The sequence below is a fragment of the Pseudophryne corroboree genome, chromosome 11, assembly GCF_028390025.1.
Source record: "Pseudophryne corroboree isolate aPseCor3 chromosome 11, aPseCor3.hap2, whole genome shotgun sequence".
In the NCBI taxonomy this organism is placed as follows: domain Eukaryota; kingdom Metazoa; phylum Chordata; class Amphibia; order Anura; family Myobatrachidae; genus Pseudophryne; species Pseudophryne corroboree.
The window spans coordinates 355697210-355723737 of NC_086454.1; the positions used below are offsets into that span (position 1 = coordinate 355697210).

At 50.5% G+C, this 26528-nt stretch overlaps 1 protein-coding gene across 1 annotated transcript in view; it reads left to right on the top strand.

Annotated features, from left to right (window-relative positions):
• Positions 1-26528, top strand: part of SHCBP1 (SHC binding and spindle associated 1) — a 213738-nt gene that overhangs the window by 170352 nt on the left and 16858 nt on the right. The window contains exons 2-10 of the mRNA XM_063946027.1: positions 15369-15539; positions 16433-16548; positions 16679-16887; positions 17341-17433; positions 17520-17759; positions 17859-18036; positions 23319-23439; positions 25136-25267; positions 26388-26506. Coding sequence (XP_063802097.1) covers positions 15369-15539; positions 16433-16548; positions 16679-16887; positions 17341-17433; positions 17520-17759; positions 17859-18036; positions 23319-23439; positions 25136-25267; positions 26388-26506 — 1379 coding nt within the window. The remainder of the gene's footprint in view (positions 1-15368; positions 15540-16432; positions 16549-16678; positions 16888-17340; positions 17434-17519; positions 17760-17858; positions 18037-23318; positions 23440-25135; positions 25268-26387; positions 26507-26528) is intronic.

Here is a 26528-nt window from a genome sequence, read left to right on the forward strand (position 1 = left end):
TCCTGTGCTGGATCTCTGTTACCACAGCTGTGTGTGTGTGTGTCCTGTGCTGGATCTCTGTTACCACAGCTGTGTGTGTGTCCTGTGCTGGATGTTTGTTACCACAGGTGTGTGTGTGTGTCCTGTGCTGGATCTCTGTTACCACAGCTGTGTGTGTGTGTATGTGTGTGTGTGTGTGTGTCCTGTGCTGGATCTCTGTTACCACAGCTGTGTGTGTGTGTGTCCTGTGCTGGATCTCTGTTACCACAGCTGTGTGTGTGTGTGTGTGTCCTGTGCTGGATCTCTGTTACCACAGCTGTGTGTGTGTGTGTGTGTGTGTGTGTGTGTGTGTACTGTGCTGGATCTCTGTTACCACAGCTGTGTGTGTGTCCTGTGCTGGATCTCTGTTACCACAGCTGTGTGTGTGTGTCCTGTGCTGGATCTCTGTTACCACAGCTGTGTGTGTGTGTGTGTCCTGTGCTGGATCTCTGTTACCACAGGTGTGTGTGTGTGTGTGTGTCCTGTGCTGGATCTCTGTTACCACAGCTGTGTGTGTGTGTGTGTGTGTGTGTGTGTGTCCTGTGCTGGATCTCTGTTACCACAGCTGTGTGTGTGTGTGTCCTGTGCTGGATCTCTGTTACCACAGCTGTGTGTGTGTGTGTGTGTGTGTGTGTGTGTGTGTGTGTCCTGTGCTGGATGTTTGTTACCACAGGTGTGTGTGTGTGTGTGTGTGTGTGTGTCCTGTGCTGGATCTCTGTTACCACAGCTGTGTGTGTGTGTGTGTGTGTGTGTCCTGTGCTGGATCTCTGTTACCACAGCTGTGTGTGTGTGTGTCCTGTGCTGGATCTCTGTTACCACAGCTGTGTGTGTGTGTGTGTGTGTGTCCTGTGCTGGATCTCTGTTACCACAGCTGTGTGTGTGTGTGTGTGTGTGTGTGTGTGTGTGTGTGTCCTGTGCTGGATCTCTGTTACCACAGCTGTGTGTGTGTGTGTGTGTGTGTGTGTCCTGTGCTGGATCTCTGTTACCACAGCTGTGTGTGTGTGTGTGTGTGTGTATGTCCTGTGCTGGATCTCTGTTACCACAGCTGTGTGTGTGTGTGTGTGTGTGTGTGTGTGTGTGTGTCCTGTGCTGGATCTCTGTTACCACAGCTGTGTGTGTGTGTGTGTGTGTCCTGTGCTGGATCTCTGTTACCACAACTGTGTGTGTGTGTGTGTGTGTACTGTGCTGGATCTCTGTTACCACAGCTGTGTGTGTGTGTGTGTGTGTGTCCTGTGCTGGATCTCTGTTACCACAGCTGTGTGTGTGTGTGTGTGTCCTGTGCTGGATCTCTGTTACCACAGCTGTGTGTGTGTGTGTCCTGTGCTGGATCTCTGTTACCACAGCTGTGTGTGTGTGTGTGTGTGTGTGTGTGTGTGTCCTGTGCTGGATCTCTGTTACCACAGCTGTGTGTGTGTGTGTCCTGTGCTGGATCTCTGTTACCACAGCTGTGTGTGTGTGTGTGTGTGTCCTGTGCTGGATCTCTGTTACCACAGCTGTGTGTGTGTGTGTGTGTGTGTGTGTGTGTACTGTGCTGGATCTCTGTTACCACAGCTGTGTGTGTGTGTGTCCTGTGCTGGATCTCTGTTACCACAGCTGTGTGTGTGTGTGTGTGTCCTGTGCTGGATCTCTGTTACCACAACTGTGTGTGTGTGTGTGTGTGTGTGTGTCCTGTGCTGGATCTCTGTTACCACAGCTGTGTGTGTGTGTGTGTGTGTGTGTACTGTGCTGGATCTCTGTTACCACAGCTGTGTGTGTGTGTGTCCTGTGCTGGATCTCTGTTACCACAGCTGTGTGTGTGTGTGTCCTGTGCTGGATCTCTGTTACCACAGCTGTGTGTGTGTGTGTGTCCTGTGCTGGATCTCTGTTACCACAGCTGTGTGTGTGTGTGTCCTGTGCTGGATCTCTGTTACCACAGCTGTGTGTGTGTGTGTGTGTGTGTGTGTGTGTCCTGTGCTGGATCTCTGTTACCACAGCTGTGTGTGTGTGTGTCCTGTGCTGGATCTCTGTTACCACAGCTGTGTGTGTGTGTGTGTGTGTCCTGTGCTGGATCTCTGTTACCACAGCTGTGTGTGTGTGTGTGTGTGTGTGTGTGTGTGTTGTGTGTGTGTGTGTGTGTGTGTGTCCTGTGCTGGATCTCTGTTACCACAGCGCTGTGTGTGTCCTGTGCTGGATCTCTGTTACCACAGCTGTGTGTGTGTGTGTGTCCTGTGCTGGATCTCTGTTACCACAGGCTGTGTGTGTGTGTGTGTCCTGTGCTGGATCTCTGTTACCACAGCTGTGTGTGTGTGTGTGTGTGTGTGTCCTGTGCTGGATCTCTGTTACCACAGCTGTGTGTGTGTGTGTGTCCTGTGCTGGATCTCTGTTACCACAGCTGTGTGTGTGTGTGTGTGTGTGTGTCTGTGCTGGATCTCTGTTACCACAGCTGTGTGGTGTTGTTGTGGTGTACTGTGCTGGATCTGTTACCACAGCTGTGTGTGTGTGTGTGTCCTGTGCTGGATCTCTGTTACCATAGCTGTGTGTGTGTGTGTGTGTCCTGTGCTGGATCTCTGTTACCACAGCTGTGTGTGTGTGTGTGTGTCCTGTGCTGGATCTCTGTTACCACAGCTGTGTGTGTGTGTGTGTCCTGTGCTGGATCTCTGTTACCACAGCTGTGTGTGTGTCCTGTGCTGGATGTTTGTTACCACAGGTGTGTGTGTGTGTGTGTCCTGTGCTGGATCTCTGTTACCACAGCTGTGTGTGTGTGTGTGTGTGTGTGTGTGTGTGTGTGTGTGTGTGTGTGTGTGTCCTGTGCTGGATCTGTTACCACAGCTGTGTGTGTGTGTGTCCTGTGCTGGATCTCTGTTACCACAGCTGTGTGTGTGTGTGTGTGTGTGTCCTGTGCTGGATCTCTGTTACCACAGCTGTGTGTGTGTGTGTGTGTGTGTGTGTACTGTGCTGGATCTCTGTTACCACAGCTGTGTGTGTGTCCTGTGCTGGATCTCTGTTACCACAGCTGTGTGTGTGTCCTGTGCTGGATCTCTGTTACCACAGCTGTGTGTGTGTGTCCTGTGCTGGATCTCTGTTACCACAGCTGTGTGTGTGTGTGTCCTGTGCTGAATCTCTGTTACCACAGGTGTGTGTGTGTGTGTGTGTGTGTGTGTGTCCTGTGCTGGATCTCTGTTACCACAGCTGTGTGTGTGTGTGTCCTGTGCTGGATCTCTGTTACCACAGCTGTGTGTGTGTGCTGGATCTCTGTTACCACAGCTGTGTGTGTGTGTGTGTGTGTGTGTGTGTGTGTGTGTCCTGTGCTGGATGTTTGTTACCACAGGTGTGTGTGTGTGTGTGTGTCCTGTGCTGGATCTCTGTTACCACAGCTGTGTGTGTGTGTGTGTGTCCTGTGCTGGATCTCTGTTACCACAGCTGTGTGTGTGTGTGTCCTGTGCTGGATCTCTGTTACCACAGCTGTGTGTGTGTGTGTGTCCTGTGCTGGATCTCTGTTACCACAGCTGTGTGTGTGTGTGTGTGTGTGTGTGTGTGTGTGTACTGTGCTGGATCTCTGTTACCACAGCTGTGTGTGTGTCCTGTGCTGGATCTCTGTTACCACAGCTGTGTGTGTGTGTCCTGTGCTGGATCTCTGTTACCACAGCTGTGTGTGTGTGTGTCCTGTGCTGGATCTCTGTTACCACAGCTGTGTGTGTGTGTGTGTGTCCTGTGCTGGATGTTTGTTACCACAGGTGTGTGTGTGTGTCCTGTGCTGGATCTCTGTTACCACAGCTGTGTGTGTGTGTGTGTGTGTGTGTGTGTGTGTGTCCTGTGCTGGATCTCTGTTACCACAGCTGTGTGTGTGTGTGTGTCCTGTGCTGGATCTCTGTTACCACAGCTGTGTGTGTGTGTGTGTGTGTGTGTGTACTGTGCTGGATCTCTGTTACCACAGCTGTGTGTGTGTCCTGTGCTGGATCTCTGTTACCACAGCTGTGTGTGTGTGTGTCCTGTGCTGGATCTCTGTTACCACAGGTGTGTGTGTGTGTGTGTGTGTGTGTGTGTCTCCTGTGCTGGATCTCTGTTACCACAGCTGTGTGTGTGTGTGTGTGTGTGTGTGTGTGTGTGTCCTGTGCTGGATCTCTGTTACCACAGCTGTGTGTGTGTGTGTGTCCTGTGCTGGATCTCTGTTACCACAGCTGTGTGTGTGTGTGTGTGTCCTGTGCTGGATGTTTGTTACCACAGGTGTGTGTGTGTGTGTGTGTGTGTGTCCTGTGCTGGATCTCTGTTACCACAGCTGTGTGTGTGTGTGTGTGTGTGTGTGTGTGTGTGTGTGTCCTGTGCTGGATCTCTGTTACCACAGCTGTGTGTGTGTGTGTCCTGTGCTGGATCTCTGTTACCACAGCTGTGTGTGTGTGTCCTGTGCTGGATCTCTGTTACCACAGCTGTGTGTGTGTGTGTGTGTGTGTGTGTGTGTGTGTGTGTGTGTGTGTGTACTGTGCTGGATCTCTGTTACCACAGCTGTGTGTGTGTGTGTGTGTGTCCTGTGCTGGATCTCTGTTACCACAGCTGTGTGTGTGTGTGTGTGTGTGTGTGTGTGTGTCCTGTGCTGGATCTCTGTTACCACAGCTGTGTGTGTGTGTGTCCTGTGCTGGATCTCTGTTACCACAGCTGTGTGTGTGTGTGTGTGTGTGTGTGTGTGTGTCCTGTGCTGGATCTCTGTTACCACAGCTGTGTGTGTGTGTCCTGTGCTGGATCTCTGTTACCACAGCTGTGTGTGTGTGTGTGTCCTGTGCTGGATCTCTGTTACCACAGCTGTGTGTGTGTGTGTCCTGTGCTGGATCTCTGTTACCACAGCTGTGTGTGTGTGTGTGTGTCCTGTGCTGGATCTCTGTTACCACAACTGTGTGTGTGTGTGTGTGTGTGTGTGTGTGTGTGTGTGTGTGTGTGTGTGTGTGTGTGTCCTGTGCTGGATCTCTGTTACCACAGCTGTGTGTGTGTGTGTGTGTACTGTGCTGGATCTCTGTTACCACAGCTGTGTGTGTGTGTGTCCTGTGCTGGATCTCTGTTACCACAGCTGTGTGTGTGTGTGTCCTGTGCTGGATCTCTGTTACCACAGCTGTGTGTGTGTGTGTGTCCTGTGCTGGATCTCTGTTACCACAGCTGTGTGTGTGTGTGTCCTGTGCTGGATCTCTGTTACCACAGCTGTGTGTGTGTGTGTGTGTGTGTGTGTGTGTGTGTGTGTGTGTGTGTGTGTGTGTCCTGTGCTGGATCTCTGTTACCACAGCTGTGTGTGTGTGTGTGTCCTGTGCTGGATCTCTGTTACCACAGCTGTGTGTGTGTGTGTGTGTCCTGTGCTGGATCTCTGTTACCACAGCTGTGTGTGTGTGTGTGTGTGTGTGTGTGTGTGTGTGTGTGTACTGTGCTGGATCTCTGTTACCACAGCTGTGTGTGTGTCCTGTGCTGGATCTCTGTTACCACAGCTGTGTGTGTGTGTGTGTGTCCTGTGCTGGATCTCTGTTACCACAGCTGTGTGTGTGTGTGTGTCCTGTGCTGGATCTCTGTTACCACAGCTGTGTGTGTGTGTGTGTGTGTGTCCTGTGCTGGATCTCTGTTACCACAGCTGTGTGTGTGTGTGTCCTGTGCTGGATCTCTGTTACCACAGCTGTGTGTGTGTGTGTGTGTCCTGTGCTGGATCTCTGTTACCACAGCTGTGTGTGTGTGTGTGTGTGTGTGTGTGTGTACTGTGCTGGATCTCTGTTACCACAGCTGTGTGTGTGTGTGTGTGTGTCCTGTGCTGGATCTCTGTTACCACAGCTGTGTGTGTGTGTGTGTGTCCTGTGCTGGATCTCTGTTACCACAGCTGTGTGTGTGTGTGTGTGTCCTGTGCTGGATCTCTGTTACCACAGCTGTGTGTGTGTGTGTGTCCTGTGCTGGATCTCTGTTACCACAGCTGTGTGTGTGTCCTGTGCTGGATGTTTGTTACCACAGGTGTGTGTGTGTGTGTGTCCTGTGCTGGATCTCTGTTACCACAGCTGTGTGTGTGTGTGTGTGTGTGTGTGTGTGTGTGTGTGTCCTGTGCTGGATCTCTGTTACCACAGCTGTGTGTGTGTGTGTCCTGTGCTGGATCTCTGTTACCACAGCTGTGTGTGTGTGTGTGTGTGTGTGTGTGTGTGTGTCCTGTGCTGGATCTCTGTTACCACAGCTGTGTGTGTGTGTGTGTGTGTGTGTGTACTGTGCTGGATCTCTGTTACCACAGCTGTGTGTGTGTCCTGTGCTGGATCTCTGTTACCACAGCTGTGTGTGTGTCCTGTGCTGGATCTCTGTTACCACAGCTGTGTGTGTGTGTCCTGTGCTGGATCTCTGTTACCACAGCTGTGTGTGTGTGTGTCCTGTGCTGAATCTCTGTTACCACAGGTGTGTGTGTGTGTGTGTGTGTGTCCTGTGCTGGATCTCTGTTACCACAGCTGTGTGTGTGTGTGTGTCCTGTGCTGGATCTCTGTTACCACAGCTGTGTGTGTGTGTGTGTGTGTGTGTGTGTGTGTGTCCTGTGCTGGATGTTTGTTACCACAGGTGTGTGTGTGTGTGTGTGTGTCCTGTGCTGGATCTCTGTTACCACAGCTGTGTGTGTGTGTGTGTGTGTGTGTGTGTGTCCTGTGCTGGATCTCTGTTACCACAGCTGTGTGTGTGTGTGTCCTGTGCTGGATCTCTGTTACCACAGCTGTGTGTGTGTGTGTGTCCTGTGCTGGATCTCTGTTACCACAGCTGTGTGTGTGTGTGTGTGTGTGTGTGTGTACTGTGCTGGATCTCTGTTACCACAGCTGTGTGTGTGTCCTGTGCTGGATCTCTGTTACCACAGCTGTGTGTGTGTGTCCTGTGCTGGATCTCTGTTACCACAGCTGTGTGTGTGTGTGTCCTGTGCTGGATCTCTGTTACCACAGCTGTGTGTGTGTGTGTGTGTCCTGTGCTGGATGTTTGTTACCACAGGTGTGTGTGTGTGTCCTGTGCTGGATCTCTGTTACCACAGCTGTGTGTGTGTGTGTGTGTGTGTGTGTGTGTGTGTGTGTGTGTGTGTCCTGTGCTGGATCTCTGTTACCACAGCTGTGTGTGTGTGTGTCCTGTGCTGGATCTCTGTTACCACAGCTGTGTGTGTGTGTGTGTGTCCTGTGCTGGATCTCTGTTACCACAGCTGTGTGTGTGTGTGTGTGTGTGTGTGTGTGTGTGTACTGTGCTGGATCTCTGTTACCACAGCTGTGTGTGTGTCCTGTGCTGGATCTCTGTTACCACAGCTGTGTGTGTGTGTGTCCTGTGCTGGATCTCTGTTACCACAGGTGTGTGTGTGTGTGTGTGTGTGTGTGTGTGTCTCCTGTGCTGGATCTCTGTTACCACAGCTGTGTGTGTGTGTGTGTGTGTGTGTGTGTGTGTGTCCTGTGCTGGATCTCTGTTACCACAGCTGTGTGTGTGTGTGTGTCCTGTGCTGGATCTCTGTTACCACAGCTGTGTGTGTGTGTGTGTGTGTGTCCTGTGCTGGATGTTTGTTACCACAGGTGTGTGTGTGTGTGTGTGTGTGTGTGTGTCCTGTGCTGGATCTCTGTTACCACAGCTGTGTGTGTGTGTGTGTGTGTGTGTCCTGTGCTGGATCTCTGTTACCACAGCTGTGTGTGTGTGTGTCCTGTGCTGGATCTCTGTTACCACAGCTGTGTGTGTGTGTCCTGTGCTGGATCTCTGTTACCACAGCTGTGTGTGTGTGTGTGTGTGTGTGTGTGTGTGTGTGTACTGTGCTGGATCTCTGTTACCACAGCTGTGTGTGTGTGTGTGTCCTGTGCTGGATCTCTGTTACCACAGCTGTGTGTGTGTGTGTGTGTGTCCTGTGCTGGATCTCTGTTACCACAGCTGTGTGTGTGTGTGTCCTGTGCTGGATCTCTGTTACCACAGCTGTGTGTGTGTGTGTGTGTGTGTGTGTGTGTGTGTCCTGTGCTGGATCTCTGTTACCACAGCTGTGTGTGTGTGTCCTGTGCTGGATCTCTGTTACCACAGCTGTGTGTGTGTGTGTGTCCTGTGCTGGATCTCTGTTACCACAGCTGTGTGTGTGTGTGTGTGTACTGTGCTGGATCTCTGTTACCACAGCTGTGTGTGTGTGTGTGTCCTGTGCTGGATCTCTGTTACCACAGCTGTGTGTGTCCTGTGCTGGATCTCTGTTACCACAGCTGTGTGTGTGTGTGTGTGTCCTGTGCTGGATCTCTGTTACCACAGCTGTGTGTGTGTGTGTCCTGTGCTGGATCTCTGTTACCACAGCTGTGTGTGTGTCCTGTGCTGGATGTTTGTTACCACAGGTGTGTGTGTGTGTCCTGTGCTGGATCTCTGTTACCACAGCTGTGTGTGTGTGTATGTGTGTGTGTGTGTGTGTCCTGTGCTGGATCTCTGTTACCACAGCTGTGTGTGTGTGTGTCCTGTGCTGGATCTCTGTTACCACAGCTGTGTGTGTGTGTGTGTGTGTGTGTCCTGTGCTGGATCTCTGTTACCACAGCTGTGTGTGTGTGTGTGTGTGTGTGTGTGTACTGTGCTGGATCTCTGTTACCACAGCTGTGTGTGTGTCCTGTGCTGGATCTCTGTTACCACAGCTGTGTGTGTGTGTCCTGTGCTGGATCTCTGTTACCACAGCTGTGTGTGTGTGTGTCCTGTGCTGGATCTCTGTTACCACAGCTGTGTGTGTGTGTGTGTGTGTGTGTGTGTCCTGTGCTGGATCTCTGTTACCACAGCTGTGTGTGTGTGTGTGTGTGTGTCCTGTGCTGGATCTCTGTTACCACAGCTGTGTGTGTGTGTGTCCTGTGCTGGATCTCTGTTACCACAGCTGTGTGTGTGTGTGTGTGTGTGTGTGTGTGTGTGTCCTGTGCTGGATGTTTGTTACCACAGGTGTGTGTGTGTGTGTGTGTCCTGTGCTGGATCTCTGTTACCACAGCTGTGTGTGTGTGTGTGTGTGTGTGTGTGTCCTGTGCTGGATCTCTGTTACCACAGCTGTGTGTGTGTGTGTGTGTGTGTGTGTCCTGTGCTGGATCTCTGTTACCACAGCTGTGTGTGTGTGTGTGTGTGTCCTGTGCTGGATCTCTGTTACCACAGCTGTGTGTGTGTGTGTGTGTGTGTGTGTGTGTGTGTGTCCTGTGCTGGATCTCTGTTACCACAGCTGTGTGTGTGTGTGTGTGTGTGTATGTCCTGTGCTGGATCTCTGTTACCACAGCTGTGTGTGTGTGTGTGTGTGTGTGTGTGTGTGTCCTGTGCTGGATCTCTGTTACCACAGCTGTGTGTGTGTGTGTGTGTCCTGTGCTGGATCTCTGTTACCACAACTGTGTGTGTGTGTGTGTGTGTGTGTGTGTGTGTGTACTGTGCTGGATCTCTGTTACCACAGCTGTGTGTGTGTGTGTGTGTCCTGTGCTGGATCTCTGTTACCACAGCTGTGTGTGTGTGTGTGTGTGTGTGTGTCCTGTGCTGGATCTCTGTTACCACAGCTGTGTGTGTGTGTGTCCTGTGCTGGATCTCTGTTACCACAGCTGTGTGTGTGTGTGTGTGTGTGTGTGTGTGTGTGTGTGTGTCCTGTGCTGGATCTCTGTTACCACAGCTGTGTGTGTGTGTCCTGTGCTGGATCTCTGTTACCACAGCTGTGTGTGTGTGTGTGTCCTGTGCTGGATCTCTGTTACCACAGCTGTGTGTGTGTGTGTGTGTGTGTGTGTGTACTGTGCTGGATCTCTGTTACCACAGCTGTGTGTGTGTGTGTGTCCTGTGCTGGATCTCTGTTACCACAGCTGTGTGTGTGTGTGTGTGTCCTGTGCTGGATCTCTGTTACCACAACTGTGTGTGTGTGTGTGTGTGTGTGTGTGTGTGTGTGTGTGTACTGTGCTGGATCTCTGTTACCACAGCTGTGTGTGTGTGTGTCCTGTGCTGGATCTCTGTTACCACAGCTGTGTGTGTGTGTGTGTGTCCTGTGCTGGATCTCTGTTACCACAGCTGTGTGTGTGTGTGTGTCCTGTGCTGGATCTCTGTTACCACAGCTGTGTGTGTGTGTGTGTCCTGTGCTGGATCTCTGTTACCACAGCTGTGTGTGTGTGTGTGTGTGTCCTGTGCTGGATCTCTGTTACCACAGCTGTGTGTGTGTGTGTCCTGTGCTGGATCTCTGTTACCACAGCTGTGTGTGTGTGTGTGTGTCCTGTGCTGGATCTCTGTTACCACAGCTGTGTGTGTGTGTGTGTGTGTGTGTGTGTGTGTGTGTGTGTGTACTGTGCTGGATCTCTGTTACCACAGCTGTGTGTGTGTCCTGTGCTGGATCTCTGTTACCACAGCTGTGTGTGTGTGTGTCCTGTGCTGGATCTCTGTTACCACAGCTGTGTGTGTGTGTGTGTGTGTGTGTGTGTGTCCTGTGCTGGATCTCTGTTACCACAGCTGTGTGTGTGTGTCCTGTGCTGGATCTCTGTTACCACAGCTGTGTGTGTGTGTGTGTGTGTGTGTGTCCTGTGCTGGATCTCTGTTACCACAGCTGTGTGTGTGTGTGTGTGTGTGTGTGTGTGTACTGTGCTGGATCTCTGTTACCACAGCTGTGTGTGTGTGTGTGTGTGTGTGTGTGTCCTGTGCTGGATCTCTGTTACCACAGCTGTGTGTGTGTGTGTGTGTGTCCTGTGCTGGATCTCTGTTACCACAGCTGTGTGTGTGTGTGTGTGTCCTGTGCTGGATCTCTGTTACCACAGCTGTGTGTGTGTGTGTGTCCTGTGCTGGATCTCTGTTACCACAGCTGTGTGTGTGTCCTGTGCTGGATGTTTGTTACCACAGGTGTGTGTGTGTGTGTGTCCTGTGCTGGATCTCTGTTACCACAGCTGTGTGTGTGTGTGTGTGTGTCCTGTGCTGGATCTCTGTTACCACAGCTGTGTGTGTGTGTGTCCTGTGCTGGATCTCTGTTACCACAGCTGTGTGTGTGTGTGTGTGTGTGTGTGTGTGTCCTGTGCTGGATCTCTGTTACCACAGCTGTGTGTGTGTGTGTGTGTGTGTGTGTGTGTGTGTACTGTGCTGGATCTCTGTTACCACAGCTGTGTGTGTGTCCTGTGCTGGATCTCTGTTACCACAGCTGTGTGTGTGTCCTGTGCTGGATCTCTGTTACCACAGCTGTGTGTGTGTGTCCTGTGCTGGATCTCTGTTACCACAGCTGTGTGTGTGTGTGTCCTGTGCTGAATCTCTGTTACCACAGGTGTGTGTGTGTGTGTGTGTGTGTGTGTGTGTCCTGTGCTGGATCTCTGTTACCACAGCTGTGTGTGTGTGTGTCCTGTGCTGGATCTCTGTTACCACAGCTGTGTGTGTGTGTGTGTGTGTGTGTGTGTGTGTGTCCTGTGCTGGATGTTTGTTACCACAGGTGTGTGTGTGTGTGTGTGTGTGTGTCCTGTGCTGGATCTCTGTTACCACAGCTGTGTGTGTGTGTGTGTGTGTGTGTGTGTGTGTGTGTGTGTCCTGTGCTGGATCTCTGTTACCACAGCTGTGTGTGTGTGTGTCCTGTGCTGGATCTCTGTTACCACAGCTGTGTGTGTGTGTGTGTCCTGTGCTGGATCTCTGTTACCACAGCTGTGTGTGTGTGTGTGTGTACTGTGCTGGATCTCTGTTACCACAGCTGTGTGTGTGTCCTGTGCTGGATCTCTGTTACCACAGCTGTGTGTGTGTGTCCTGTGCTGGATCTCTGTTACCACAGCTGTGTGTGTGTGTGTCCTGTGCTGGATCTCTGTTACCACAGCTGTGTGTGTGTGTGTGTGTGTGTCCTGTGCTGGATGTTTGTTACCACAGGTGTGTGTGTGTGTCCTGTGCTGGATCTCTGTTACCACAGCTGTGTGTGTGTGTGTGTGTGTGTGTGTGTGTGTGTGTGTGTGTGTGTGTGTCCTGTGCTGGATCTCTGTTACCACAGCTGTGTGTGTGTGTGTCCTGTGCTGGATCTCTGTTACCACAGCTGTGTGTGTGTGTGTGTGTCCTGTGCTGGATCTCTGTTACCACAGCTGTGTGTGTGTGTGTGTGTGTGTGTGTGTGTGTGTGTGTGTGTACTGTGCTGGATCTCTGTTACCACAGCTGTGTGTGTGTCCTGTGCTGGATCTCTGTTACCACAGCTGTGTGTGTGTGTGTCCTGTGCTGGATCTCTGTTACCACAGGTGTGTGTGTGTGTGTGTGTGTGTGTGTGTGTGTGTGTCTCCTGTGCTGGATCTCTGTTACCACAGCTGTGTGTGTGTGTGTGTGTGTGTGTGTGTGTGTGTGTGTGTGTGTGTGTGTCCTGTGCTGGATCTCTGTTACCACAGCTGTGTGTGTGTGTGTGTCCTGTGCTGGATCTCTGTTACCACAGCTGTGTGTGTGTGTGTGTGTGTGTGTGTCCTGTGCTGGATGTTTGTTACCACAGGTGTGTGTGTGTGTGTGTGTGTGTCCTGTGCTGGATCTCTGTTACCACAGCTGTGTGTGTGTGTGTGTGTGTGTGTGTCCTGTGCTGGATCTCTGTTACCACAGCTGTGTGTGTGTGTGTGTGTGTGTGTGTGTGTGTGTGTGTGTGTGTGTGTGTGTGTATACTGTGCTGGATCTCTGTTACCACAGCTGTGTGTGTGTCCTGTGCTGGATCTCTGTTACCACAGCTGTGTGTGTGTGTCCTGTGCTGGATCTCTGTTACCACAGCTGTGTGTGTGTGTGTGTGTCCTGTGCTGGATCTCTGTTACCACAGGTGTGTGTGTGTGTCCTGTGCTGGATCTCTGTTACCACAGCTGTGTGTGTGTGTGTGTGTGTGTGTGTGTGTGTGTGTGTGTGTGTGTGTCCTGTGCTGGATCTCTGTTACCACAGCTGTGTGTGTGTGTGTGTGTGTGTGTCCTGTGCTGGATCTCTGTTACCACAGCTGTGTGTGTGTGTGTCCTGTGCTGGATCTCTGTTACCACAGCTGTGTGTGTGTGTGTCCTGTGCTGGATCTCTGTTACCACAGCTGTGTGTGTGTGTGTGTGTCCTGTGCTGGATGTTTGTTACCACAGCTGTGTGTGTGTGTGTGTGTGTGTGTGTGTATGTCCTGTGCTGGATCTCTGTTACCACAGCTGTGTGTGTGTGTGTGTGTGTGTGTGTGTGTGTGTGTGTCCTGTGCTGGATCTCTGTTACCACAGCTGTGTGTGTGTGTGTCCTGTGCTGGATCTCTGTTACCACAGCTGTGTGTGTGTGGGTGTGTGTGTGGGGGGGGGGGGGAGGTGTGATTCTGTGCACGAGTCAGGAGGTGAGAAATGTTTGTGTTGTCCTGGTTCCGTTGGTGCTTCTGGATAATCGCAGCTGTCACTGGCGTGCTGGTATCTGGGTCTAATGATCTCCTAGTATGGATCTGTATTCTCCACGTTCTGCACATGGAAAAGCCCGGCGTACACTCCCCTTCCTGTAGCCCAACGGACAATCCTTCTAGGTGGGTTCAGTGGGCTCCCCCGGCCCATTGTCTGATGCTGCTTCTGTTTGCAGGCGGCTGCCTGGTTTAGGGCGTCCAGCCCTCCGTTGTGAATGTGTGCGATTCTGTCACATGCGTTCCTTTACGCTTTATTGGTGCTAGTGGGTTACCAGTGGGTAACCGGAGGAACTGGCTCAAGAGAACCAAAATATTCCGAACCCCTGCGCCCCTATGGTGCCACCCGCCATCTTTACATGAGCAGATGTGTATCACAAGCTAACATGGCTGGCCAAGCAGTGGCTGGCATCGGGGGTATCAGTCCTATCGGACCCCTGAGCAGGTGCAGCAATTGTCTGTCACTGTAACGAGCGCTAGCGGGCTGCCGGGAGAAGACTTACATCCAAGCGTGATATCTACCGGTTGTGACCCCCATTTATCAAGCCTTGGAGAGTGATGACGTTCAGCCAATCAGCTCCTAACTGCCATGTCACAGGCTGTGTTTGAAATTGACAGTTAGGAGCTGATTGGCTGATACTTTATCACTCTCCAAGGCTTGATAAATCTGGGCCTGTGTCTGCTGCCATGATCCTGATGAAACAACCACACATCATCACTAGGGACGCTGCTTTCAGGGTGGGAAATAGTGAGCAGGCGTTTATATACTTGCCCGAATTCTCCAGTATCTCACGCCCAGCCTCCCAGGCGTCTCATGTCTCCGCTTGCCTTATCTGAAGGCTGCAGGGCAGCGCTGTCAACGGATTCCAGGCATTTTCTATGTAATAAGATAAGAATGAGTCAACCTTTTAAAAAACGTTAGAGTTTGTATGTTCTCCCTGTATTTGTCTGGGGTTCTTCAGGTTCCTCCCACGGCCAAATGGTTACGTAGCAGACGTCTGAATAAGTTGTCCCCAGTGCTTCTGTGGTGAGTAGGGGTTAATATTCCAGTGCAGAGTTCTATGTACAGCGCTATGTGGGTGACGCATATAGCATGCAGCTGTTCGGTGCTCTCCGCAGCGGGTACCGCGTGTTCCAGAATACAGATGTGTGTCATGTTTATGGGCAACGGGCAGAATGGCAGAACCTTGTACTGGGTGGAAATTACAGGTGGACGTGTTCAAAAAGCAACAGTAATCAGATGATGCATAATAAGGGTGAGATTTATCAAATATTTGAGAAAATGCCAACCAGCCCTCTCCAATAGCTGTCGGAAAGACAGCAGCTTCCGACAGATTTCGGTCGGAAGGGGTTCCGACCTAGTTAAAAAGTGCCGTTTTTTTCTGACAAGTAGGGAATTCCCGACTTGTTGGAAAACACGGGCCGATGTGTGTGCTTCTGTCGGAAACGGGGCCAAATCTGACAGGTCTTTCGCCCCCTTTCCGACAATCTCAATCCAACTTTTAAAAAAAAGTTGGATTGAGGTGAGGAGACGGGGAGCGGGGATGAGAGGTACCTTGACGGCATCCCCCGGCCAGGCACCTCTCTCCCTGCAGTGCGGCACTGGACGGCCGTGATGTGCGGCTCCAGCAGCTCCCTGTGTTCTCACACACGGGGATCTGCTGACACCCGCACGGACACCGGCCAAATACGACAGTCGGATTTAGCCACTCTGTTGAATAGGGGTTGTCGGATCCATTCTGACAAATGCATGTGGCATTTTTCTAGCGCAGCCCCTGTAGCATGGTAGTTAGGAGCTGATTGGTACCTTATCTCTCTCCACTTTATCTTTCTCCATTTGATAAATATCCCCCTTACTTTCAGGGTACAGGTCAGTCTGTGAGTCGGTGTAATGCACATTTATTTTATTTATATGCGGCTACAATGATTAGGATAATCCCTCTTGAAGAGACTGAATTCTGTTTAATTCTCTCCTATTTTATGTATTGTAGTAGAAATGCGATCCGCCCACCTCCGCCCTGTACTAGAATCCTAGAACAGATTACTAGAACATTCTCCTATGTTTAATGTCTCCATTTCCCGCCAGTCTTGTTCCAGGAGGAGGACGAGGAGGACAGTGACTATGGCAGCCACAAGAAGCTGAGGAAGGAGTCTCCACGTCGGGTGCTGGCCGGGCACGTGCAGTTCCCGGATTTATTCCAGACCAGGAACCTGCTCTTCTATGAGCGATTTGAGGCCTACAAGGATTATCTGCTGGGTAAGTGCAGAGTTCCCAACATGCGTTGTGGGTAACCGCGCAGGGAAAGAAACAATTGTGTCACTAGGGGGTGTAGCGCTGTGTAACGCAGTCAGTAACCAGGGCGCACTGTCCGCCAGAGTGATGCGGGTGTGCACAGAGACTGCGCACATACAGTAGGGGGCGATATGGAGAAACTGCGGCTGACTGCGGTGCGCTCTCTAGACTCCCCAGTCCATGCCAGGTAAGGGCTTTGCAGCTGTATCAGCAGGAAGTCACCGACGTAACTGCAGGAAGACGACGGTCGCAACTTCCATGGTGTTACAACTGAGCGATTATAAGTAGACTGTGCATTATCCGCGGCTGCAGTGCGCACGCACCGTGGTACCTTTGTGCTGCGGCTCGCAGTGAGGAATCAGTCGCACAGGGATTGACAGGACGAGGCCGTTTGAGGGAGGTAGCGGGGAGTGTCTGCAAAAACACCGGCGTGTCTCCGCATGCGACTGTGATGTCACACGCATAAAACATGGTGCCAGCGTCGCGGCTCCCGCAGCCATGGAGGCACTCAGGGAGCCGTCGTTCCTTGCATTGTGACGGAGTAGGAAGTTGCTGGGCACGTTGCGGTGGCTTCGTTGGACCTTTGCTACACTTGCGTTGTCTCTTAGTGCCGACACTCAGGAATGCGGCTGTGTCAGCGCTGTGACCGCCTCTGAATCGTGCCCAATTTAAGTACAGGGCGATAGTGTTTAGGAAAGTGGGGGAGACCGCACGTAGCCAGTTCACCTTGATCAAAGCTGCCGGTTGATCATTTCCCGCTCCGACATCACCCGTCTAATGTTACATGTTGTTTAGGATAAATGCTGATTTGTCTGCAATTAGTCCTGACCGGTCTCCTTATCTGATTCCCTATAAAGGAGACTGTAAGCCCTCCGAAGTGACTGAGTTTATATCGGAATATTTGGAAGAAGCCCTGGTACCCTCCGGCTGGAAGGCAGTATGGCGCACAGATATTTTTGAAGTTCTTTTGGAGGTATATTCATTACAGGTCTCATTTAATGAACATATAATCTGTTCAAATAGTCATAATTTATCAGATTCCCCCCTTCCCCCATGTGTCCTGTGGAGGTGTCCACACCTGACTCTATCCCGTGTCATTCCAGGTGACGGACGTGTCCTGCTCCAGCCTGAAGGCCGTGGTCCAGGCATGTGAGCCGTTCGTCTGCGAGTGCCGTATGGATTGCGTCACTGAGCAGAGCATCCGCGAGCTGTTGGAAGTGAAGGAACATAAGGTCCCCCTCCAGGAACTTTACGTGGTGTTTGATTATTCGGGGGAACTCGATCAGACCGCGATGGTTATTGAACATGTCAGGTTAGTGGAAATACTTTGCCCAAAGTTCTCCCGGCTTCATGTTTTCATGCTGAAACTTACAGATGTGTCCTCACTTACTGGTGTCCGTATGCCATAAGGCGTAACACTCCCGGTGCAATTGAGACACTCCGAGAGGAGAAGCGTACTGTAATGATCTTTAAATGTTGCATCTTAGTCGCAGACGCAGTGAAATGCCGCTCAGTGTACGAGAGACGATGGGCTGTGCCTGTAACCGCACAGGAATTTGTTTTACACGTGTACAAATGAAGCACAGCGGAACCTGGCGAGAGAGAAAGACCCAGCTGCTGCATCGCAACGCTTTGTACACTGATTCGGACTGTCGCACACAGATCTACAAACATAGCACCCCAAATTAATCAGTGTACCTGGTCACCTCTTCCATAAGGGTCCAATAAGAAAGTCATCAAACATTGGCGTTGTTGTTTCTTTCAGGTTCTTCTACCAACACATCTGGCGTTCCTGGGATGAAGAGGAAGAAGACCATATTGATTATTTCACAAGATGCGCCGAGCCGCGATTACGCCTGTAAGAGTCGCTCAATGGAACATGGGCTGGAGGGACCAGGTCTGTGGCCGGCCGCTAACACCCCAACCTCTTGTGTATGTTTGCAGACATTATGACATCCTGGAAGAGCGCATTCCGTCAGAGCTGGTATCTGAATATCACGCCATCTTGTCTCGCTGTGAGGAAGTTTACTCACAGTTCAATAACCTCCGGACCACGCTGTCCAACAGAGAATCCGGCTCTGACAGTGAGCTGGATAACGTGTCCATGGTTGAAGGAATAAAGATGGACGGTGAGATGGAGACTCTGAAAAGGAAACTTAAACTCATTGAGAATCCGCTCCTAAGGTATCTGGCTGTTCTAACTGTTGAGTGGCGCCACCATGTGGTAGACAATGTCTCACGCCGGTAGCGCAGGCCACCGATTCCTTCTGTTACCTTTTGCAGGTATCTCTTCTGTTACCATAAAAGTCCTCGGTCCTATAGCCTGAAAAGGAAAGGCCCACGTCCTGCGGGTGGAAGGGTCATTCACGTTGTATCCACAAGCATGTCCTTCGAGACTTTGACATGTCTGACACGGGAGCGACTGGAGCCAGAGGCTTGTAACCAAAATCAGGAAATACAGGTTAGACTTCCTGTACAAAGGAACATTTCCCCCATTCAGTAATACAGTGCTTACTCCTTTTACCACCCTGACCTAACACCTGATATTGCCTGCACACAAAATTACATTGCCTTGTATTCTCTCATTTATAAGTTCTCTTCTTTATGTTGCATCTTTACATTCACTGGAACATACAGATCTAGTGAACGTGAATTCATTTATTTTAAATATAAACTATTTTTGTGTTCTATTTGCCCTTCTTCCTATGGCTTTCATTATGAGAGGCGTTAAGGCGTTACTGGTCAGAGCTAGGGTGGCTAATCCTGGGCCATTTTTTTCAATCCCGGGTATCTGGACTGAAAATCGGTCAATCCAAGGATACCCGAGATTGGCCTTTTTAATGTGTCCGGCCATCCCCCCCCACCCTGCACCGCACACATAACTTGCCAGTCTAGCGGGGCAGGTGAGTGGGAATCTTCCTCCACACTCCATCAGGCAGCGTGACGGGCTGGTGACCTCACAGTCGCAGGTCATGCTGCGCAGGGGGGGGGGGGGGGGGGCAGCAGCGTTGAGCGTCCTTGACATTAATGGGCCGCCTGATCGCTCAATCCCCAGGATTGGAGCTTCCAATCCCAGGATTGAATCCCGGATGATTTTTGCCCTAAATCCTGGGATCCCGCTGATCCCGGGATTAGCCACCCTAGTCAGAGCTGTCTGGAGATGGGTTACAGTTGAAGCGTTTTTATTTTTTATTTTTTTATTACATTTTTGGATGTTATTTAATATGCAGAGTTAGATCCACAAGGGTCTCTGGTGTTTTACAAATTCAACCCCTGTTCTATGGGAAATGTTTACTAGATACTCTGGTAGGGAGTGGATCTAGCTCTTGCTTTTCCTGCAGTTTCTCCAACACTTAAAAAAAACCAAAAACAAACCTAGCCGCACAAAGTGCTTCTTACTTTACTCGTTACATCAGGCCGTGTTGAGGGTTGCATGTGCCCTTCCCAATATAAATGATCTTCATAGTAAGGCGAGCACTAGATACATTCCTTGCCAGAGTCTATCCAGTAAATTACTTGTTATATTTTGCAGATATAAACCCATTTAGTTATTTGAGCAATTACTTTTTTTTTTGTTTTAATTAAACCCACTAATAGACTTCAACTTGAATATCAAATATGGCTTCCAAAAATGGATAGCGCTCTGCAGATAGAAATGAATGTGTAGCACTCAATGGATATGAATGAGTAGAGTTTGGCGGATATGGAGGAATGGGTGGTAGCGCTCGGTGACAGATATGAAGGAATGGGTAGCGCTAGGTGATGGATATGGAGGAATGGGTAGCGCTAGGTGACGGATATGGAGGAATGGGTAGCGCTTGGTGACAGATATGGAGGAATGGGTAGCGCTAGGTGACGGATATGGAGGAATGGGTGGTAGCGCTAGGTGACGGATATGAAGGAATGGGTAGTGCTAGGTGACGGATATGGAGGAATGGGTAGCGCTAGGTGACGGATATGAAGGAATGGGTAGTGCTAGGTGACGGATATGGAGGAATGGGTAGTGCTAGGTGACGGATATGGAGGAATGGGTAGCGCTTGGTGACGGATATGGAGGAATGGGTAGTGCTAGGTGACGGATATGGAGGAATGGGTAGCGCTTGGTGACGGATATGGAGGAATGGGTAGCGCTAGGTGACGGATATGGAGGAATGGGTAGCGCTTGGTGACGGATATGGAGGAATGGGTAGCGCTAGGTGACGGATATGGAGGAATGGGTAGCGCTTGGTGACGGATATGGAGGAATGGGTAGCGCTAGGTGACGGATATGGAGGAATGGGTAGCGCTCGGTGACTGATATGAAGGAATGGATAGCGCTAGGTGACTGATATGGAGGAATGGGTAGTGCTAGGTAATGGATATGGAGGAATGGGTAGTGCTAAGTGACGCATATGAAGGAATGGGTAGCGCTAGGTGACGGATATGGAGGAATGGGTAGCGCTTGGTGACAGATATGGAGGAATGGGTAGCGCTAGGTGACTGATATGGAGGAATGGGTAGTGCTAGGTAATGGATATGGAGGAATGGGTAGTGCTAAGTGACGCATATGAAGGAATGGGTAGCGCTAGGTGACGGATATGGAGGAATGGGTAGCGCTCGGTGACGGATATGGAGGAATGGGTAGCGCTCGGTGACTGATATGAAGGAATGGATAGCGCTAGGTGACGGATATGGAGGAATGGGTAGCGCTTGGTGACGGATATGGAGGAATGGGTAGCGCTAGGTGATGGATATGAAGGAATGGGTAGCGCTAGGTGACGGATATGGAGGAATGGGTAGCGCTAGGTGACTGATATAGAGGAATGGGTAGAGCTAGGTGACTGATATGAAGGAATGGGTAGAGCTAGGTGACTGATATGAAGGAATGGGTAGCGCTAGGTGATGGATATGAAGGAATGGGTAGCGCTAGGTGATGGATATGGAGGAATGAGTAGCGCTAGGTGACGGATATGAAGGAATAGATAGCGCTAGGTGACGCATATGGAGGAATGGGTAGTGCTAGTTCACGGATATAGAGGAATGGGTAGCGCTAGGTGATGGATATGGAGGAATGGGTAGCGCTAGGTGACGGATATGAAGGAATGGGTAGCGCTAGGTGACTGATATGGAGGAATGGGTAGCGCTAGGTGACTGATATGAAGGAATGAGTAGCGCTAGGTGACTGATATGAAGGAATGGGTAGCACTAGGTGACTGATATGGAGTAATGGGTAGTGCTAAGTGACGCATATGAAGGAATGGGTAGTGCTAGGTGACTGATATGGAGGAATGGGTAGTGCTAGGTAATGGATATGGAGGAATGGGTAGTGCTAAGTGACCCATGTGAAGGAATGGGTAGTGCTAGGTGATGGATATGGAGGAATGAGTAGCGCTAGGTGACTGGTATGGAGGAATGGGTAGTGCTAAGTGACGCATATGAAGGAATGGGTAGTGCTAGGTGACTGATATGGAGGAATGGGTAGCGCTAGGTGATGGATATGGAGGAATGGGTAGCGCTAGGTGACTGATATGGAGGAATGGGTAGTGCTAAGTGACGCATATGAAGGAATGGGTAGTGCTAGGTGATGGATATGGAGGAATGAGTAGCGCTAGGTGACTGATATGGAGGAATGGGTAGTGCTAGGTAATGGATATGGAGGAATGGGTAGTGCTAAGTGACGCATATGAAGGAATGGGTAGTGCTAAGTAATGGATATGGAGGAATGGGTAGTGCTAAGTGACTGATATGAAGGAATGGATAGCGCTAGGTGACTGATATGGAGGAATGGGTAGTGCTAGGTAATGGATATGGAGGAATGGGTAGTGCTAAGTGACGCATTTGAAGGAATGGGTAGCGCTAAGTGACGCATTTGAAGGAATGGGTAGCGCTAGGTGACGGATATGGAGGAATGGGTAGCGCTTGGTGACGGATATGGAGGAATGGGTAGCGCTAGGTGACTGATATGGAGGAATGGGTAGTGCTAGGTAATGGATATGGAGGAATGGGTAGTGCTAAGTGACGCATATGAAGGAATGGGTAGCGCTAGGTGACGGATATGGAGGAATGGGTAGCGCTAGGTGACGGATATGGAGGAATGGGTAGCGCTCGGTGACTGATATGAAGGAATGGATAGCGCTAGGTGACGGATATGGAGGAATGGGTAGCGCTTGGTGACGGATATGGAGGAATGGGTAGCGCTAGGTGATGGATATGAAGGAATGGGTAGCGCTAGGTGACTGATATGAAGGAATGGGTAGCGCTAGGTGACGGATATGGAGGAATGGGTAGCGCTAGGTGACGGATATGGAGGAATGGGTAGCGCTCGGTGACTGATATGAAGGAATGGATAGCGCTAGGTGACGGATATGGAGGAATGGGTAGCGCTTGGTGACGGATATGGAGGAATGGGTAGCGCTAGGTGATGGATATGAAGGAATGGGTAGCGCTAGGTGACTGATATGGAGGAATGGGTAGAGCTAGGTGACTGATATGAAGGAATGGGTAGCGCTAATTGACGGATATGAAGGAATGGGTAGCGCTAGGTAATGGATATGGAGGAATGGGTAGTGCTAGGTGATGGATATGGAGGAATGGGTAGTGCTAGGTGACTGATATGAAGGAATGGGTAGCGCTAATTGACGGATATGAAGGAATGGGTTGCGCTAGGTGATGGATATGGAGGAATGGGTAGCGCTAGGTGACTGATATGGAGGAATGGGTAGTGCTAAGTGACGCATATGAAGGAATGGGTAGTGCTAGGTGATGGATATGGAGGAATGAGTAGCGCTAGGTGACTGATATGGAGGAATGGGTAGTGCTAGGTAATGGATATGGAGGAATGGGTAGTGCTAAGTGACGCATATGAAGGAATGGGTAGTGCTAAGTAATGGATATGGAGGAATGGGTAGTGCTAGGTGACAGATATGAAGGAATGGGTAGCGCTAGATGACAGATATGAAGGAATGGGTAGTGCTAGGTGACGGATATGGAGGAATGGGTAGCGCTAGGTGACTGATATGAAGGAATGGGTAGCGCTAGGTGATGGATATGGAGGAATGGGTAGCGCTCAGTGACGGATATGGAGGAATGGGTAGCGCTAGGTGACGAATATGGAGGAATCGGTAGCGCTAGGTGACGCATATGAAGGAATGGGTAGTGCTAGGTGATGGATATGAAGGAATGGGTAGCGCTAGGTGACGGTTATGAAGGAATGGGTAGCGCTAGGTGATGGATATGGAGGAATGGGTAGTGCTAGGTGACTGATATGGAGGAATGGGTAGTGCTCGGTGACGGATATGAAGGAATAGATAGCGCTAGGTGACGCATATGGAGGAATGGGTAGTGCTAGTTCACGGATATGGAGGAATGGGTAGTGCTAGTTCACGGATATGGAGGAATGGGTAGCACTAGGTGATGGATATGGAGGAATGGGTAGCGCTAGGTGACGGATATGAAGGAATGGGTAGCGCTAGGTGATGGATATGGAGGAATGGGTGGTAGCGCTAGGTGACTGATATGGAGGAATGGGTAGTGCTAGGTGACAGATATGGAGGAATGGGTAGAGCTAGGTTACGGATATGAATGAACGGGTAGCGCTCGGTGACGGATATAAATGAATGAATGGGTAGTGTTAGGTGACGGATATGAATGAACGGGTAGCGCTCGCTGACGGGTATGAATAAATGCGCGTCAATCTTTTTGGTAATGTGATCTGAGTAATCTGTTTGCCAGGATGCGAGTAATACAGATTTGTTCTTCCCGCAGTTCCATCAGGATCTATTGGAGGCTGTGAATGCGTGCTATGACGGGGACCTGGTCCTGATGTGTCCTGGCCAGTACTTTGTGCACGGTCAGATCTGCATTGCGGACTCGCTACACTTAGAAGGTGATTATATCTGAGCAGTAACTACAGATCTTCTGTTCAAATGTTACAGGGAGCGAAAACCTTATATAAGCAAATACCATGAAAATCTCTACCGCACAATAGAATATTACGTCACCTCCTGAAGGTCACTGTGGGCTGAGTCACAGATAGACGCAATGTCGCTGTTGTACGCAGTGGAGCTATATGTTATTTTGCCTCTGTGCATGTGCCGCAATGCTTTTGCGGTAATGTTCACAGTCAGGATTTATCAGCAAAGTGGATGACCATCAGGGATATAATGGGGGGGTTTAGGGGCGTGTCGCTGCCTGCGACTCCCATCCCGTATACAGTCAAAACTACTCTGGCGTCTCAGTTCCGTCGGCCAGTCCGCACGGCCATAGGATTACACAGAGGGCCGGTGAGTGTCCAATGGTTGCGTCTTCCTGCACAAGCCGCAGATCAGAGACTCCTCCAGTGAATGTCGGTACTCCCAGCAGCTGCGATACTTATGCTGTGATGGCATTTTGCTGCATCTCTGAATGAGGCCCTATATACGGAAGGGCTAGAGATTTCCAATAAATCTATGTACGACTGAACACTGTTGCTAGCACTCGCTTGGCGCCATACAAGTTTTTAATAAATGTGATTAAGTAAAAATAAAATTCAGTCTTAAAATCCCTCCGCTGCCTCTTTCATGCAATAACTAGAAGCCGTAAGACTGCGCTTTCTTCCCTGCTTAGCTAATCTAGCTGTGCAGCAGTAACGGCAGCCGCGCTCGTGCGTGGAGTTATTGCGCTGTGATTACACGCTTACACGGGCAGTATGATTGGGGCTGATCTAATTCCAAGTGCACACATGATTTTATTTATTCTACTATGTAGTGGTTACGGTTTGTCTGCTTAGCCATTCTATTGAAGCGTGATGATAACGCCCCTTGCGCCATGTTGCACGGTACTATATAAACCTGCATGTTTTAGTGTGTACAAGTGATTGCAGCATTTTGCCTACTTAGGCCGGGTAACCATCAGAGCAACATATTGTATTGGCAGTACGCACTAAAATGATTTAATGACCGACAGAGCGATCCCTCGTTCCATCCTTGATTAAACTGCACCTTCTGATTGGCTGTGCAGCGCTGCCAGCCGGAAGATTACATGCGACCCGCGGGAGCTTGCAGTCGTGCATACACTCTGCCGGATGCGCACAATTTGGCTGGAAACGACAATCTGTGCCGATAACTGCGTAGGTTACCCACCCTTAGAGTTTGGATTCATCGCCAAATCATCAACATGGGAGTAGAACATACGCATGTACGCAGATGCGGCACGAGCGAACCGCCAGGTCCTGTACAACTTTTGCATTTACTTTTTTCATCTGTAAATGAATCTCGGTCGCAATGCAGTGTGATTAAGATGTACCGGGAGACTGCTGATCAATTTGATATGCAAGACTTCTGTATCTATGCAACGGAGACTCAGGCGCACACAGATATATCAAATTAATCAGCAGTCTTCTGCACGGGCAGCGTTGTACGAGACCTGACGCACCAAGAGGAGCCGTTTGGCGGCGCTGTAGCAATAGTGTGAGGACACAGCTGTACACATACAGGCACAAATCCTTATACCAGATGTTTGACTTTCTAGCAGGCCACGCCGTTCTTTGTAAATCTGTTCCTCTATAGTCATTATCATTATTACACAGTGTATTCCTCTCCCAGGCTATGGCTTGACGGATGACATCATTATAGAAAAGAAAGGAAAAGGCGACAAGTTTATCGAATGCTGCGGCGCCTCTGTGAAATTCTCCAACGTGAAGCTTATCCAGCACGACGCAGTAGAAGGCATTGTCAGTAAGTGTGCCGCAGCTTCCGAGCACTTCGGGTCTGGCTGCGTTTATCACCGTGTATCTGTAAGACAACCAGGTGTATGGGGGGGGTGATAACCAGTAGGCATATCGCTGGTGGAGAACCCCTGCTTTTACATAAACTGTATGTTTGTTAATCTCCAAATTTAGAAACCTACTTTTCTGGTCCCAGCAATAGTCCTGCTGCTTTTTATAGCAATCTCCATATTTACTAAAATCTCTAGTGAGGCTTTTTGTTTTGTCTGTTTGCCCCCCTTTGCCTGCTGCCCGTGCAGTTTGGTCTGTTTGTCCCCCTTTGCCTGCTGCCCGTGCAGTTTGGTCTGTTTACCCCCCTTTGCCTGCTGCCCGTGCAGTTTGGTCTGTTTGCCCCCCTTTGCCTGCTGCCCGTGCAGTTTGGTCTGTTTGCCCCCCTTTGCCTGCTGCCCATGCAGTTTGGTCTGTTGGCCCCCCTTTGCCTGCTGCCCATGCAGTTTGGTCTGTTTGCCACCCTTTACCTGCTGCCCGTGCAGTTTGGTCTGTTTGCCCCCTTTGCCTGCTGCCCATGCAGTTTGGTCTATTTGCCCCCTTTGCCTGCTGCCCATGCAGTTCGGTCTGTTTGCCCCCTTTGCCTGCTGCCCGTGCAGTTTGGTCTGTTTGCCCCCTTTGCCTGCTGCCCGTGCAGTTTGGTCTGTTTGCCCCCTTTGCCTGCTGCCCGTGCAGTTTGGTCTATTTGCCCCCTTTGCCTGCTGCCCATGCAGTTCGGTCTGTTTGCCCCCTTTGCCTACTGCCCGTGCAGTTTGGTCTATTTGCCCCCTTTGCCTGCTGCCCGTGCAGTTTGGTCTGTTTGCCCCCTTTGCCTGAGCAGAGTGGTCCACTGCGGTGTGTCAGGTGAGACTAACAGGTCCCTGAGTATACACCTGGGTATCACTTGTTCTGCGTGGGAACCACCTACCTCTGCTAAATGTCCTGAATAGAAGGGTCTTGAGGGCTTTTGAACACTTTACATTTGTTTTTAAGAGAATAAGTAGACCCAGAAGGGGACACAGGAGGCGGTCTTTGTAGCCCGTTTCTGGAGTCTCTACTTTGTCGGGACTAATTACTCCAGCTGTCCTGTGTTCCCACTGAAGGTGTCCTCGGCGGTAAGACGGAGCTGGAGAACTGCGTGCTGCAATGTGACACGACGGGGATCACCGTGAAGAAGTCGGCAGAATTACTGATGAAGTACTGTGACTTGTATGGTGCGAAGGTGAGTGTGGAAATGGTTAACG